Consider the following 17991-nt stretch of genomic DNA (forward strand, 5'->3'; position numbering starts at 1 on the left):
GTTGCAAGATTTGGTTTGACTTCCATAATTAGATTAGAATGCATATAACAGAAAGCATATAACTGAATAATTTTTTAATTATGTACTTTTGTATTGTGTACACTTTTGTAGGCATTTTGGGTGCAACTAAGTCATCTAAACATAGGTTTCTGGTGTAATTCAGCATGCCCTGGGATATCTCAGGCAAGGCTAGACCCAACAGAACTCCAGCTTAAAGCTCCAGAAGTGCAAGAATCCTCTACCAGCCCTGTGTCCTATCTGCCAGCCTTTTGTGGATACCTTGGGTAATCCAGGCCATCTGAGGTTATGTTGATTGATTTTAAAATGCAGAATTAAACCATCAATGATTATAATATGTAATAAACTTAATGGGCCAGAAGAACTCACATTGCTACTAAAGGGCAAATAAATTTTCAGAATGGAAAGTTACAATCTAAGGCTCATTATTTTCATTTGCTTGGTTCTTTCTGGCTTTCCCATCCTACTGTTTTCTTCCTTCTCATTTTCTTTATTCCTAATTTCTCCTTTCCTGCGTATTTCCTCTTTCTTTTCTCTTCTCCTTGCTTCCCTGTGGCAATATTCAAACGAAAACCAATTTTAGAACCCCTGAAACTCTTCTGTTTCTAGAGCTGGAATAAAAGAATAGGAGATTCAATGTTACTCCCATGTTGAGGTAATACATGAAAAATACTTTAGTATCTTTCATGCAGTATACATTGTTGGATACAATATAACATCTGAGAGATTTTAGTGGTGATACCTTTTGAAGACTTGTCTGAAAAATTTGCATTTGCTAATAGTATGTTAATGTCATATTGTGTGTACCCAGTGTTCTAGTTTGGAAATGCAGATGGTCTCCTGTGCTTCTGTATTGTATTGCTACAGTACAAAATCATGAGATGCACCCTAAAACTGTGGTTATTCTCAGTAATAGCGGTTACAAATGTTCATGGATGTGTAACTGTATGGGGATTTGAAAATACCTAGTTTAGCAAATTTAATTTCATTTTTTGAATATTTAGATGTATTTGAAACTTTGAACCTGCAATTAAGATAAAATTGTACTTCTCTTGTACCATCTTTTTCAGAGTTTGGCAAAGGAAAGTCAGAAAGACTGTTTTGAATCAAATCTTACTGTCAGACATAAACCGTCCAATTTACCAGAAAAAGCCTTATTACAGGTTTGTGATAGTTGGTGCTCTTTTTAATTTTTAATATGTGTATTTCATAAATGGTATGTATCATATTTTGTTGAAAAGGATGTGTTTGTGCGATGGAAAGGAAGGTTCCTGTTTACATTGGTCACTTTGAGTCAGGTGGAATCCCCTGAAGGATGGTAATGCTATTTTTTCCTTTTTTCCTTTGGTGGCACCTGATGATATTCTGCATGCCCTGACCTGACATCCAGAAACTTCTCCCAGCTGAGACTGACAGTCTCCCAGCTGAGACTGTTCTCAGAAAGGGAGAACAAGAAATCAGGAAATCTGTAGGATAGGTAGAGAGTGGAACTGCTGAGAGTAGTAAAGAGGTTTGTTTGCAGTGAATAAGAAGCTTGTAAGCCAAGCCCCAAATGTGATAGAAAGCAATTTAATTTTCTTAAAAATGTAGTGAAGACTGTATGAACATTACACAGTTCCTTAATACAGAAAAAACTGCTAGGCCAGAAAGCAAAAGTAGAGGAGAGGAATCTACTGCAAGGGCACAGTGGGTGGGGAGAGATTTGTTTCCAAACATTTTTATTTAATTTGTTTAAATTAATTTGTGTGTTTAAATTAATTTGTGTGTTTAAAAGGTTGCTTTGTTCAGTATTTTTGTATCCTTACAAAATGTAATTTTAGAGTGAAAGCTTGTTACTACGCTAACTTCTAGAAGAGAAGGTACTTCTACCTGGAAGCAAGAAAATTGATTTGTGGCACCATTTTAGAAAAAAACCAGAATTACTAACTGCTGGTTGTGGGACCTTCAGCTGTAGAGGCCAGTTTAACTAAATTATAGGTCGATTGCTGAAAATAATTGCCGTTGAGGGATACGTTGGAACTACTGCTAAAATGTTTTCATTTTATCCTCTTGTTTATAAGCTTTATTTTGTCCTATCATGTTTTTCCATTAATTTAACATTGCAACAACATTGAAGTGGTATTTCAGAAAAGCATGATATGTTCTTCTTTTAAATAGTATGGACTATAGTGAACTCAAAATCCAGTTTTTATCCAATAAAGTCTAACACCCAAATGCAGATACTTAACTTTAAGCGTGTGCATAATGCCAGTGATGTTACAGGAAACTTGAATCTGTAAGCTAAATCATGTACGTAGTTTACAGACCTTACTCAGCAAAACTACAGCATGCTTGACTTCTTCTTGACGTTGTCTATATGGATTCCACTGATGGTGCATACAGTCTTCATGGATGTGAGACTGGTTTTTTTGACTTAGGTCGATCAATGAGGTTTAGTCTGTGCTAGTTTCTTAGTACTGGCTCATTCAGAAACCAGCAAACTTCTGCTATCAAATGATTCAGATATGGGCCCCTTGCAGCAGCGGTAGTGTCTCTCCTAAAGAATTAGGGAGTCATGATGCTCACACCTCTGATTACTAAGGCAATGATACAAGTTAAGGTTAAGAATCTCTAGTATGAACCTCTTCTTCAAAAGCAGTGCATTCAAGTGGAATGTTCTTCCCATACAAGTGAAACAGAGAGAGAGATTCATTTACTGTGCGAGTAGCAGAATGACCAAAATTTGATCTACAGTGCCACCTCCTAATTTTCTCTTTCCTAGTAAGGTAATATTATATACTACAGTAGAATTATATTTAGAAGATAGCATTATATAAGACTCTGTGTGTGTATTTTTATATATATACACCTCTCAAAGATAGTATTACAACTGAAATGTGTCCAAACCTATCCAACTTGTCATACCTATAAATAAATAATTATTCATATTTTCAGGAATTCTGAGGTTGGTAGTATCATTCTTTCTTCATTAAAAACCCTGAAATAGTGTAATCTTTCTGTTAGTTCTACAACAAACAATATGGATAGTATCATTCCTTTTTTTGTCGCTTGGGAGAAATCTGTTTATTTTATCTTAATCTATGAGCCTTAGTTTTTTGACATCCAAACCATGAGCTCAAAATACAGTGACATTTGAAGCTATCATCTTAGGCTGCCCTTTTTTGAAATTGCATCATGTTCACAGTTACATGGGCCGCTGTCACAAAGAATCAGATCTCACATACATAAAGAATATGCACATGGAAACCAGAATCTGGATATTAACATATCAAAGATAATGACAGCTATTCTGAGGTATGTAGCCATACTTTTTCATTAAGGCTACAGAGCAGGTGTAAAAATACATTATATAATTCTCTCTTCTGTTTATATATAAACTTATTTTTATAGCCTAGATAAATCAAATATGCTGTCAAGTGGTACTTTAGTGGCTTAGCAGAAAAAATTGATGTCTTCCATTTCTAGAGCAATTCCAGCTCTGAGGTCTGGAGTGGAAAAGCAAGGTAGTTTGCCAGTTTAGACTTTGGTCACTTCATAGTGTATATTTTAGCGTGCATTTGTGAGGAGAATGAAGTTGAAAGTAAGCATTGTACTGATTTGAACAGGAAAGAATAACCTGAAGTATCAGAAAAAAAGAAAATTGCATAATGTACACAAATTTCAAGCCGTATTTCTGTGATCCTTATATAAATATGTCATTGTAGGGAGAGGAATTATTTTTATTTGTCTGTATTTAAATAGCATTTGCGTATCTAAAATCCAACTCCAAAAGCTAGAGCTGAGGAAATTATATGTCATAAAAGAAATCAAAACTAATTATATCACAGCAGTGAAAAAACCCAAAAGGTAATAAAATGAACACCAACAATAGGGTAAGGTGAATATATTTGTGAAAGTTAGTCGGAACTCCATTGCAGTAATGGCAATGTTGAGTTTTTCACTAAAGAGTGATCAGTATCTGTTGGATTTTCAGGAAACAATAAATAACAATAAAATGTTCTGATTATTTTCAGATCTGCTGATTTATTAAAAAGAGCTTTAACTAGCAGTATGGCCATTCAGGAATATGCCTTTTTTGTTACAGTTCTTTTCTTGTGACTGAGCACACAGGTAGAAACATAGAATCATTAAGGTTGGAAAAGACCGCCAAGATCATCAAGTCCAACCGTCACACCAACACCACCATGCCTGCTAAACCATGTCCCAACGTGCCACATCTACATGTCTTTTAAATACCTCCAGGGATGGTGACTCCAGCACCTCCCTGGGCAGCCTGTTCCAATGCTTGACAACCCTTTCAGTAAAGAAAGTTTTCCTAATATCCAATCTAAACCTCCTCTGATGCAACTTGAGGCCATTGCCTCTTGTCCTATTGCTGGTTACTTGGGAGAAGAGACCAACACCTGCCTCATCACAACCTCCTTTCAGGTAGTTGTAGAGAGCAATTAAGGTCTCCCCTCAGCCTCCTCTTCTCCAGACTAAAGAGCCCCAGTTCTCTCATCCACTCCTCGTAAGACTTGTTCTCCAGATCCCTCACCAGCCTGGTTACCCTTCTCTGGACACGCTCCAGCACCTCAATGTCCTTCTTGTAGTGAGGGGCCCAAAACTGAACACAGTACTCCAGGTGTGGCCTCACCAGTGCCGAATACAGGGGCACGGTCACCTCCCTACTCCTGCTGGCAACACTATTGCTGATAGAAGCCAGGATGCCAGTGGCCTTCTTGGCCACCTGGGCACACTGCTGGCTCATGTTCAGCCGGCTGTCGGCCAACACCCCAACGTCCTTTTCCACTGGGCAGCTTTCCAGCCACTCCTCCCCAAGCCTGTAGCGTTGCATGGGGTTGTTGTGACTGAAGTGCAGGACCTGGCACTTGGCCTTGTTGAAACTCATACAGTTGGCCTCAGTCCATTGATCCAGCCTGTCCAGATCCCTCTGCAGAGCCTTTCTGCCCTCAAGCAGATCAACACTCCCGCCCAACTTGGTGTCATCTGCAAACTGACTGAGGGAGCACTCAATCCCTTCATCCAGATCATTGATAAAGCTGGAATAAAGATGAAGACAGAGAAATGTAAAAATCCTTCATCTTAAGCAGTATACATGTTGTATAGCTTTGTATTCCTAAAGACAAGAGGTACAAACCAGTTTCTGTATACCTTTTCACATATTCTTTAATGTAATATCTACCTATTCATTGAACTGAACCAAATGTAGTTTTCTATTCTTATTTTTATGTGGTAAGTAATTTTAAAATATGGGGGGTTTTCAGTCCTGTTTTCTTATGGCTGAGTCCTGTTATTTCCCCCTCTTTACAGCACATGAAAATAAAAAGCTTTTAATATGTAAAATAATATTTCTGAGAGAAACTTATGCTCTAGTTCACTAAAGGGTTTAAAAAATTAAATGAGCTTAGGTAGGAGTTTATCACCTAGATTTTAAATAGAGATCCTTAAAATTGTCATTCATTATCATTTAACTGTGCAAATGCTCAAGGTTTCGATATTCAAGTTCCTCAGAACCTGAAGTTTTGTTGAGGATCTTGAACTTACAATTATAATTGTTCGGGAAGCTGTCCCACCCTTCCTGTCATTCCCATTTACGCTTTCTTGCCCCAGCACTGTTCTCCCCTTTGTGTTCATTACAGTGATTTATATGAACCACATCAGGGAACAGATCTGTCTGAAAAATTTTCTTCCCTTTCCTTCTTTTACTAAATCAGTTGAGGGATGAATTCCTAAATCCAGTTCATTGTGTGGCTACACGAACAGTTATTTGGGTATGGAGGAGGAGATGGGAAACAAGTGGTGGGGAAATGGGTGAAGCAGGAGTGGGTCTGCCCAATTTCGCAGGTGTTGGGTGTTCGTTGCACTGCAGTGCCTCAAGGCTAAGCATGTTGGGGTCTGTCAATGGAACAGGGCTCTGCCTTTCTAGCCTGAGGGTCCACAGGCCATTTTTGAGCATACAGGGTATAATAGCTGCGGTTGTTTTTCTTCAAAGTGTATTCAGAGAAGAAAATACTGGTGCCTTCCCTTCAGGCATAGTTTAAAAAGATGGTCCCTTCACCATCTGTGGGGAGATGTGAGTTAAATTCTTGCCTTTACCAAAGAGGTTCAAACCCCTGTCGCTGCTCTGAAGGCTGCACTGACGACAGAGCTGCAAGCTGGCAGTTTTCACACAGAGAGTAAGGGGGAGATAGGAGCAGGTCTTTCTGGGGAGCCTCGTTGTACACTCTAGGACGAAAAAGAAGCCTCCCCAAAATTTCATCCAATCCATCCTCTTGCTTCTTCTTTTGTCTGTTCCCCCTGTCCCATCCCCCCCCCCAAACCAAACCAAACCCACCACAATTCTGTCTTTAACAGAATAAACAGAAGAACATTACTTTGAGACAGTGAGGACGTAGGTCTGGGATACAGATGAAGTCAGTAGCCAAGGCAAGAGCAGGGTTTTTTTGTGTTAATTGGCTGGTGTGCTAGACAGGGTTTGCCACCTCCCTTCTCCTTCTTTTGTGTGCAGTCATGAGACAAACTGAGCTGTTGTGGGATTGCTGTGATGCGTGGGGGCACAGCAGTTTGCTATTTTTCCTTGGGAGCTATCCCATGAGAAGTTGGGCCAGAGGGCATGGGAGCTGATTCTCTTGGGTTCTGTTGGGGTAGGGAGGGTAGAGGACTGGGATCAACAAAAAGACAACAGCAGCAGTGCAGGGATTTGGGGAGGGGTGCATGGAGGCATCTGGGGCTGGGGAGCACCTTCTGGAGCATCTCCTTCAGGGCGCGCCAGAGAGAACAGGCTGAGCCAGCTGCACTGGAAGTATTCTTGCAAGTATTTTTTGTGGATGTGGGAGAAGTCATGCAAGTTATTTCATATGTGGGCTGGAAGCTAGAGCTGTGGATCTTTGCGGCAAGCCAGAAAATAACGGCTTTATTTATGCGTAAGTGCAGGGGGAGCAAAATTTATTACAGAAAAGCGGGAAGCCTGCTGAAACGCTTCCATTTATGTCTGAAAAGAATGCATCTCACTTGATCCAGAGGGAGTGCAAAGTTGTGTGGATGTCACCTGCTTTCTTTTTCTTGAGCTGTCATTGTTTTATTCAGTATGGGAAGTACTGTTTGCTGGCACAGACCAGAGATTCCCACTAACAGAGTGCCTAATCATTTGCTGCAGAAAGGCAGAGCCCTTTCTCCTTTTCTCCTTCCCTTTCTTTCCTTCCCTCCTTCTCTCTTTCTTCCTTTCTTTCCCTCTGTGAGTCCTCATGCTCTCTGTTTGGTGGATCCAGTGTGTAGATACGATCTCCTTCAACAGGAGATTGTTGCTGCATGCAGTGTCCTCCAGGCCAAATCTGTGTTTGCTCTGAGCATTCACAGACTGTGGAAAATAGAGCGTGCCTGAACTTCTCAAAGTTTTGGAACTTATGATAAGGAGACTTTCTTGTCTCTGGGACTGTAGATGATATTTGGTGGTGGATCATTTGAAAACCACAGGGTATTTAGTAAATATCATTATTATTATGCTATCATTTATTGCAGCTTTTTGTTCTGCTTCTGTGAAAAAAAAAATGTCAGTTTGTATTTACTGCTGGGACATGATCTGTCCTCAGGGCCAGCTGGAAACCATTTGCTTTGTAAATTACAGTTTTCTAAAAAAGTTAGTGGTACCACAGTAGCCTAATGTTGAGTTATTGACAGAAAATGATTGCTCTGCTTTAAAGCTGGCTACTGTGGTCTTGACCTAACATAAAATAGATGTTTCAACAGACGTTTTCAGAACTGAAATTTCAAAAGGTTGCTAGCAAGTGAGTGTCAAATTAAAAGCCTTGCTTTTGTTCTTCTAACATGAAACTAAACCCTATTCATGAGTAATAGCGCAGTCAATATTTTCTTTCTCATTCTAATAAGCCATATTATTCCATTTATCCAAATACTTCTTGTAAGCTGTGTCAAAATTCCTTAGATTAGATTGAAGTTAAGGAAATAATCCACATATCCAAACTAAACAGACTTTTGGTTAGAGAAGACTGTGATGAATCCAACTATAATTATCGTGGGATGCAAGTCTTGGAAGGGACGGGGTGTATGGAAGAAATTTGCAATTGAAATGGGCCTACACATTTCTGGACTTAAAAAAAATCTTTGTAAGTTCCCAACTGCATTCTGAACCACCTAAACATCTTTAAAATGAGTATGGCTATAACAGGTTCCCAAGATTCCAGAATAAAAACGTAAAGCCAGAAAAACTGATTTTTTAAAATTGTTTTAAGTATTTTATATGAAGTCAATACAGACAGCTTGTGGGACAGCAGCATATTTTGAGGAGCAGGCAAATTGCTTGAATATATTACCTATGCGATTAAATGCTGTGGTAAAAGACACATTATCAGTGATTTGCCTACCTGATTTGTCCTTTTCTAGCTAAAGAAATTATAGTCTTTGGATAGTTTAGCTGTATAACTAATATGGAAATACTCTTCTATAAAAGACACTATCATCTTTGCTATGTTTTTACTCTGATATGTTACCATTAAGGTACATATCTTAAGTGCTAAGCTCTTTGAAAAGGTGTATTAAAGAGACAAATTTCTCTTCAGCGACAGGTTATGGTATAAAATTCAAAAGTTCTTTTTGTATTTTTGCTATCAGCCAATTGCCATACCAGATTTAAACTCTTTCCACTAAGGTGTTATTGTGTAGTTATGAAAGTAATTACATTGCAAGCATAAGGTTTTTCTTATATAAAAGTTGCTTTAGGAAAAGTGATGTGGGATTTTATTAACTGGGTTCCTTTCAGCTGGTGTCTTTTTCATACTTAGAACTGCACATTTTAAGTGTTGCATTTCATATCAGATATTTACATTTCAGCATATGATGCAGTAATTCGGTTCTGCAAATGATTATGAATGTGGAAGTTTTTAGTATCTAAATAATTCAGCTGTCATATAAAAATCTGCATATGCTTTTTGTCTTTGAGTCTTAAATGCATCTTATATTTTCAGATGGTTATAACACATGTTTGCTTCTATAGCAAAGCCATTATTTTTTACCGTATTTTACCAAGTTTCTTCTAAGATGATACATTAGCATTCTGTTGGCAGAAATACTCTTTGACACTGGGTCATAAAAGTGGCAGGTGAGGAGCAATGGCAGAAGCTTACCAAATGTTGTCTTCATTCGGTCTCTTACTTTTATGGCCTGGGATTGCTGCATCTAAGATTATTTACCAGGACAAGAGCTTTTGAAATACTGTAATTTAATTTTTGAAAATGTTGCTTAGTGATAGCAGTATATTTTACAATATTTAACTGTAGAAAATGAACTATCAATATAGGTTTTGTATTTTTTCTAACATAATACAACACAATGACTTTAATATTCTGGAGTTACAGTTTTATAGATATATTTACCAAATGATACTAGTTTAATTAGAAAGACTTCTGAGGTAGAAACTACAAAAACTTCACCGGTAATTTAAAGTTGAATTTAGAAGTACTATGTTTAATCTACAAAGCTTTAGTCCAAATTATATTCTCTCAAATAGCTTTAGGAGAGGTGTTTTAACAAGCGTTGTTTTAATATCGGTGAAATGAAACTGCTGGTAGTCCATGAAATATCTTCAATTTTGAAACATTAATTTTCAACATAGCTTGAATTTATGAGCTTTTAAGCAAAGCTGTCTGTTCATATTCTTTGTTAAGGCTCTTAATGAGAATAATTATTGACATTCTGCTATAAAGGTTATGCTTAAACTCTGAAGAAAGAAGTATTTAAATTGAAAATAGCTCTTGTTGTGCTTCTTACTAAAGTTTTTAATGTCATGTATGTGTGTTTTTCTGATGTAGATTTTCCGTTATGTAAATTTAGTTGATCTGGCAAGATGTGCTCAAGTTAGCCAAACGTGGATGCTACTAACGCAGAACAGTTCATTATGGGGTGACGTAAGTATTACTTTCAATATTTTATTTCAATTTTATTTCTTTTAAAAAAGAATGAGGCAAGGAGGTAGTTTAGTTTAAGAATGCTAAATATCTAGGATAGAAGTTTTTTCCCAGAATATGACTTCTATCAGCTACATAAATAAAAAAGCAGGAGCAACTCAGATGAAGTTGTCTGTGGTATATCATTATAAAATCAGTGGAACTGAGAGAATTGGCCACAAAGGTTTGGCTATAGCCCACTAAATTTAGACAATTAAGTGAGGTGTCTCAGGCTCCCTTGGTAATCTAAACAGGTGCTATATGACTACTGTGGAAGGAGAACATAAGCTCAGTTACAGATACTCTGAGACTATTTGTAATTTGCACTAGAGAGACTCTTGTCTCTGGAACAAGTGGTGCAGACCAGCTCAGTGCCATGCTCATGAACTCCTGGAGTTGTTGAGGTGGTCGCTGTGTCTCCAGAGTGCACGTCAGTCTCCAGGGTACTGTGTTGTTTCTTCTACCTTAGCAGCCCAGTTCCCTCGCACACACATTTCAGTCAACTTGCCTTCTAATGCACGTTGTGTGACCACGCTAGTATGGTCTGTTGGGGGCCACACCTGAAATAGCTATTCTGTCTTTGACATGAATTTAAAAATATGATCACATTGCTCATTGCTATGGCCTTCATGAGGCTTCAGGTGTGAAGGACTCTACCTCAAGGCTCCCCAGTCCTTAGGCAGTGGCTTAAGACTGGCTGTGGCACCTCAACCAGTATGACTTGCCTCTTTATCTTTGACTCACATATAGCTGTTTATCAGCAGTACAAAGAAAGATTAAGGCCAGATTTTCAATAGTGTGTGGGCACTTCAAACATGATTTAGTCAGATTTTAGAACCTCAGGTCTGAAATTACAATCCAAAATGCCCTGTACATCTTCTGCTTAATGCTGGAGATGTTTAATCTGATAGGCATCTCCTTTTTGGACCTCAAAGTTTGTGATGATGATGGAGGTCAAGGAGATTTTTTTTCTCTTTACTCCAAGAACTGCATGACCTGTGGAGCTTGGTGTGAGGAAGCAGAAAGGCTGCTCGGCAAGGGACAGCGAGCTGGGAGCCAAGGGTGCTAGAAGGGCAGGCAGGGGCAGTGCCACCCAGCTGACGAGGAGCACAGTCCCACAGAACCTGAGCGAGAAGAGCAGAACGGGTCCAGTGAGAGTAACCAGGGTTAGCCACGCACCAGAGACTGCCAGTCAGTCCTGTAATGAAGAGGCATCTCCAAGGTCAAGTCAGGAAGTGAAGTCCATGAGTGAGGGTCAGGGTCAGCCAGAGACATGGCTGGACACAGACACGCCAAAAGTGTGGTTCAAGCAAAGACTCAGGGCAAGGGCATGAGCTTAAGGGAGGCTCCTGAGCCAAGTAGGGAAAATCCTAATGAGGTTTCTCCAGCTCTTCCACACTATGAACTGGCTTTGAACTGGCTTTGCAACAGGTTTATCCAGGGTTACACTGCTGCGCCATATAGGAGCTGACCTTGGGCTCTAGTAGCTAAACCCTTGAGGAAGGAAGAGGTTGCAGAGTCTGTTGGTGAACCCGGAGCCCTGACACTCGGCACCTCTCTCCCACTTAGAGATCATTTGGAATCTGGAAGGTGAACAGAGTTGTGCCTTGTGAGGCTGAGAAGAAGTATGAACTTGGGTGTCCTAAATACGCTGTTCTGTCCCCGAAGTGAGACACAGGCTGTAGTTCCCAGGTAGCTGGAGGCCCATATCTGCCTTCCTGACTGAGGCAAAGAAGTTCTGGAGGGCTCAACAACACTGCTTACATGTCCTACTGTCTGGTTCTAGGTAGCTGCCTGTTCTCTGTGTGAGTTTCTTTAAAATGACCTTCTGACGTGCTTAGCTGTCTTGTATAGTTTGTAGAGTCCCTACTGAGTTGTTGAATCTACCCTGGGCACCAACACTTAAAAGACACTGCAGTGCCCAGCTTGAAGGTGCCTGGAGCCTTTATTTGGTCTAGTCTTAAGTTACTGTGATGAATTAATGATCTTAATGAAACCTGTATTAAAACTTCTGATAATTTTAATACAAGAAGAACAAAATCCTTAGAAGAAAGCGAAAAACTGGCAAAAGTTAAGAACTCCTGACTTCCTGGTACTGTAACCACTTCCAAGCATTCTGCATAGAAGTAATGGTGAGATTGATTTTTCAAAGTATTTAGGTGATAAACGTGTATTATGAAATGTACATCGAAGCTACTGAAGGTGAAGGGCTCTGGAACAGAGGCTCGCGCCGAGGGACCCTTGAGGCGGCAAAAAGCGCCGAGAGAGAGAGAGAGAGAGAGAGAGACAGACAGACAGACAGACAGACAGACAGACAGAGAAACAAACAGACAGAGACACAGAGAGAGACAGAGAGAGAGGAGACCCCAGCCCCGCCCCCCGAGCGGGAAAGCGGGAGGTGCCAACGAGCGGCAGCTCTGACTCAGCGGGGGCGGAGTCGAGTGTGACAGCGGCCAAACCCCCTCAGGGATAAGAGCAGCCCCAGGGAGCGCGGGAGAGCAGAGCCGGCGCAGCAGCCGGGGAGAGGCGCGGCAGTTGTGTTTGCGCGGCAGTTGTTTGCGCGGCAGTTGTTTGCGCGGCAGTTGTTTGCGCGGCAGTTGTTTGCGCGGCAGTTCGCGCAAGCAGGGTGAGCTGGGAAGGCGACAGGCAGAGTGCAGCCGCTCCTCCTAGCAACTCAAGTAGTGGGCATCGCCTATCCAGGAGATATTCTAGCCATGGTTACCACCCGTGGGAAAGCTCTTGCTAGAAGGAGTGTGGGGACCCAGACGGAGGCCCCACGCAAGAACGCAGGTGTCCAGGTCTCTGGCTGCAGGGAGTGCCTGAGCCTGGCGCTCGTACCGGAGAACGGCAGAGACAACGGCTGTGTTCGGTGCGAGCAGGTGAATGACCTGCTCAGCCTGGTGGCAGAACTGAAGGAGGAAGTAGAGAGGCTGAGGAGCATCCGGGAGTGTGAGAGGGAGATCGACTGGTGGAGCCGCTCCCTGCCCTCCCTGAGGCCGAGGCAGCAGGAGGTGACTCCACGAAAAGCAGAGAACCCCCTACCCTCTTGCCACCGAGCAGAAAGAGGGGACCTAAGAGATGGAGGGGAGTGGAAACGGGTCCCTGCTCGGGGGGGCAAGAGAATCCCCTCCTGGCCTCCCTCACCTGCCCAGTTGCCCTTAAGCAACAGATATGGGGCTCTGGAATGTGAGGGACCGGCCACAGAGGAAGTGGGTGAAGGTGAAGCTCCATCCAGGGGGTTGCCTAGAACGAGTCAGACAGCCCCACGTATTACGACTGCCTCAACTAAGAAAAAAAGGAGGGTCATTGTCATAGGTGATTCCCTTCTGAGGGGAACAGAGGGCCCGATCTGCCGACCGGACCCATCCCACAGGGAAGTCTGCTGCCTCCCTGGGGCCCGGGTTAGGGATGTTGCGAAGAAACTCCCTGGTCTGGTGCGGCCTTCTGATTACTACCCCCTCTAGGTAATGCAGGTTGGCGGGGACGAGGTAGCAGAAAGAAGTCCCAAGGCCATCAAAAGGGACTTCAGGGCACTGGGGCGAGTGGTTGAGGGATCAGGGGCGCAGGTGGTGTTTTCCTCCATCCCATCAGTGGCAGGGAACAGCACTGAAAGGGGCAGGAAAACTCACCTGATTAACAGGTGGCTCAGGGACTGGTGCCATCGGTCAAATTTTGGCTTCTTTGATCATGGGGAGGTGTACACAGCACCGGGCCTGCTGGCAACAGCTGGATCGCAGCTATCTCAAAGGGGAAAAAGAATTCTTGGCCACGAGCTGGCGGGGCTCATTGAGAGGGCTTTAAACTAGGTTCGAAGGGGGAAGGGGTCATAGACCACCTCACTAGGGATGAGCCCAGGCTTGGCGTGCCAAGGCCAGGGGTGAGATTGACAGCCCAGCTCAAGTGTGTCTATACCAATGCACGTAGCATGGGCAATAAACAGGAGGAGCTGGAAGCCATTATACAGCAGGACAGCTACGACTTGGTCACCATCACAGAAACGTGGTGGGACAACTCACATGACTGGCATGCTGTCATAGATGGCTACAGACTCTTTAGGAAAGACAGGCCAACAAGGAGAGGTGGTGGAGTTGCTCTATATGTGAAGAAGCAACTGGAATGCATTGAACTTGGCCTGGGGGCAAATGAGGAATGAGTTGAGAGCTTGTGGGTTAGAATTAAGGGACAGGCTCACACGGGTGACATTGTGGTGGGTGTGTACTACAGGCCACCTGACCAGGAGGAGGAGGTTGATGAGGCCTTCTACAGGCAGCTACAAGCAGCCTCACAGTCCCAGGCCCTGGTTCTCATGGGGGACTTCAACCACCCTGACATCAGCTGGGAAGACCATACAGCTAGGCAGATGCAATCCAGGGGGTTCCTACAGAGCATTGATGATAACTTTCTGATGCAAGTGGTGGAGGAACCAACAAGGAAAGGTGCGCTGCAGGACCTTGTATTAACAAACAAGGAGGGACTGGTGGAGGATGTGAATATCGGAGGTAGACTCGGCTGCCATGAAATGGTCGAGCTCAGGATTCTGTGTGGAGGAAGCAGGGCGATAAGCAGGATCAAAACCTTGGACCTCAGGAGGGCTAACTTTGGCCTCTTCAAGGAGCTACTGGGAGGAATCCTGTGGGCCAGGGCTCTCGAAGGCAGGGGGGTCCAAGAGTGCTGGTCGCTCTTTAAACGTCACTTCCTCCATGCTCAGGAGTGGTGCATCCCCCTAAGAAATTGAGCAAAGGAGGCAGGAGACCTGCATGGTTAAACAAGGAGCTTCTAGCGGAGATCAGGTGGAAGAGAAAGGTCCATGGAATGTGGAAAGAGGGGCAGGCCACTTGGGAAGAGTACAGGAATGTGGTCAGAGCGTGCAGGGATACGACGAGGAAGGCCAAAGCCCACCTGGAATTGAAGCTGGCAAGGGATGTCAAAAACAACAAGAAGGGCTTCTTCAACTACATCAGCAGCAAAAGGAAGGCTAGGGACAATGTGGGGCCGCTGCTGAATGAGGCGGGTGTCCTGGTGACAGAGGATGCAGAGAAGGCAGAGCTACTGAATGCCTTCTTTGCTTGAGTCTTCATTACCAAGGCAGGCCCTCAGGAATCCCAGGCCCCGGAGGTAAGAGAAGCAGCCCACAGAGAGGATGACTTTCCCTTGGTCAAGGAGGACTGTGTGAGGGATGGCTTAAGCGATCTGGACGTCCACAAATCCATGGGCCTCGATGGAATGCACCCACGAGTGCTGAGGGAACCGGCGGATGTCATTGCTGAGCCACTCTCCATCATCTTTGAGAGGTCCTGGAGGACAGGAGAGGTGCCCGAGGACTGGAGAAAGGCCAATGTCACTCCAATCTTCAAAAAGGGCAAGAAGGAGGACCCAGGGTACTACAGGCCGGTCAGCCTCACCTCCATCCCGGGAAAGGTGATGGAGCAGCTTATCCTGGAGGCCATCATCAAGCAAGTGGAGGAAAAGAAGGTTATCAGGAGTAGTCAGCATGGATTCACCAAGGGGAAATCATGCCTGACCAATCTGATAGCTTTCTACGATGGCATGACTGGCTGGGTAGACGAAGGGAGAGCCGTGGATGTTGTCTACCTCGACTTCAGCAAGGCTTTCAACACAGTCTCCCATAACATCCTCCCATAACATCTCCCTTCCATCAGGAAGTATGGACTGGATGCGTGGTCAGTGAAGTGGATAGAGAACTGGATGAATGGCAGAACTCAGAGTGTTGTTGTCAGCGGCGCTGAGTCTAGTTGGAGGCTGGTAACTAGTGGTGTCCCTCAGGGGTCAGTACTGGGCCCAGCCTTGTTTAACTTCTTCATCAACGACCTGGATGAAGAGTTAGAATGTACCCTCAGCAAGTTTGCTGATGACACCAAACTGGGAGGTTTGGTAGACACACCAGAAGGCTGTGCTGCCATTCAGTGAGACCTGGACAGGCTGGAAAGTTGGGCAGAGAGGAACCTGATGAGGTTCAACATGGGCAAATGCAGGGTCCTGCACCTGGGGAGGAACAACCCCATGCATCAGTACAGGCTTGGGGTGGACCTGCTGGAGAGCAGCTGTGCAGAGAGGGACCTGGGAGTGCTGGTGGACGACAGGTTAACCATGAGCCAGCAGTGTGCCCTGGCTGCCAAGAAGGCCAATGGGATCCTGGGGTGCATCAAGAGGAGTGTGGCCAGCAGGACGAGGGAGGTTCTCCTTCCCCTCTACACTGCCCTGGTGAGGCCTCATCTGGAGTACTGTGTCCAGTTCTGGGCTTCCCAGTTCAAGAAAGATGAAGAGCTACTGGAGAGAGTCCAGCGGAGGGCTACGAGGATGGTGAGGGGACTGGAGCATCTCTCCTACGAGGAGAGGCTGAGGGAGCTGGGCTTGTTCAGCCTGAAGAAGAGAAGGCTGCGAGGGGACCTAATAAATGCTTACAAATATCTGAAGGGTGGGTGTCAGGAGGATGGGGCCAAACTCATTTCAGTGGTCCCCAGTGACAGGACAAGGGGCAATGGGCACAAAATGAGGCACAGGAAGTTCCGTCTGAACATGAAGAAGAACTTCTTCCCTCTGAGGGTGACGGAGCCCTGGAACAGGCTGCCGAGGGAGTTTGTGGAGTCTCTTTGTCTGGAGATATTCAAGACCCGCCTGGACAAGGTCCTGTGCAGCCTGCTGTAGGTGACCCTGCTTCGGCAGGAGGGTTGGACTAGATGACCCACAGAGGTCCCTTCCAACCCCTACCATTCTGTGATTCTGTGATTCTGTACAACAAACAGATGTGGAGTAGCTGTAGCAGATTATACAAAAGGGGAAAAAAAGCGCTTTTTGTGGCTTTTTTTATGAGCAAATTTAAAGAAGGTGTGAAAAATTCTTCTCCAAAAAATAGACATTTCTTATTAGATGTTTGTATGTTGGCTTTCCTGGGTTTTTTGAAACACTCAGTAGATAAACTGTTAAAACTATTTTCTAGTAATTTTTGTGAAAACTTCTTAAACTTGAACTTTTGACAGATACTAAGAAAAATAATGTTTTTAGTCAAATATCTAGATATCCCCAGCCTGCAGCTTAAATCACTGAAGGAATCTTCTAGTAAAACTAAGATGGTAGGTATCAGTAGACCATTAATTAGAAAAAAAAGTTTGTTAACAACTTTTGGATTTTATACATATTAAAGCAAAAAAATAAACTAAATATTCAAGTCTGACACTTTTCTTTGCACATAGTATTCTGATATGTCGTATTTTGGCAGATCAAGACTTGCCTCAGCTTCAAAAATACTATAGACACTGCTTCCTCTACATTTAAGTGTTTTTAGTCAGCTGTCTAGAATTTTTATGTATGTAATACACAGACTTTTCTGTGTTTTCCACACTATTAATTCAGTGTTTACATAGAACTTCATATATTTACTAGTGGCTTTCATAATGTTGTGTATTTTGTATATGCTACCTATTTTTAGTATTGAATTATATATCAATTGTTTAAATTTTTAGATCAATTTTTCATCAGTGAAGCATAAAGTTCAAGACCAAATAGTTGTAAATACTTTGCAGAAGTGGCGTCCGTATGTAATACGTTTGAATCTTCAAGGTTGCTATTCTCTTCACTGGCCTAGCTTTAAAAGTATCAGTAAGTATTACATGTATATTTTAAATTTTAATTCTCTTTTTAAACTGTGTCTTCCCTCTATGCTTCACTATTGTCTCATTTTACTGCCTATATTATTCTCTATATTTCCAGCCACAATGAAACAATGTGAGTATGAGATCTGTAAAATTACTTTAAATGTGGCCCCCTTCCTTCATTACAGTCTCCAGACCCAGCGATATCCATATGACTGAACATTGCTAGAATGCCACAGAGTGGTTTATATTATGTGTGAAATGCTGTAATATGACAAATAAGATTGGAATGCAAACATGTGCTTAAATATATCAGAATGCTAGAATCCGGCTCTACTGAGATTATCCCAGAATTGCAGAATGGTTCAGGCTGGCAGGGACCAACCCCTGTGCTCAAGCAG

The 17991-nt window shown here is 43.0% G+C and overlaps 1 protein-coding gene across 1 annotated transcript in view; it reads left to right on the forward strand.

Moving 5' to 3' along the window:
* Positions 1-17991, forward strand: part of FBXL13 (F-box and leucine rich repeat protein 13) — a 103489-nt gene that overhangs the window by 15746 nt on the left and 69752 nt on the right. The window contains exons 7-9 of the mRNA XM_075428369.1: positions 1089-1181; positions 9846-9941; positions 17462-17597. Coding sequence (XP_075284484.1) covers positions 1089-1181; positions 9846-9941; positions 17462-17597 — 325 coding nt within the window. The remainder of the gene's footprint in view (positions 1-1088; positions 1182-9845; positions 9942-17461; positions 17598-17991) is intronic.

This window comes from Opisthocomus hoazin, chromosome 8 (assembly GCF_030867145.1).
Source record: "Opisthocomus hoazin isolate bOpiHoa1 chromosome 8, bOpiHoa1.hap1, whole genome shotgun sequence".
In the NCBI taxonomy this organism is placed as follows: Eukaryota; Metazoa; Chordata; class Aves; order Opisthocomiformes; family Opisthocomidae; genus Opisthocomus; species Opisthocomus hoazin.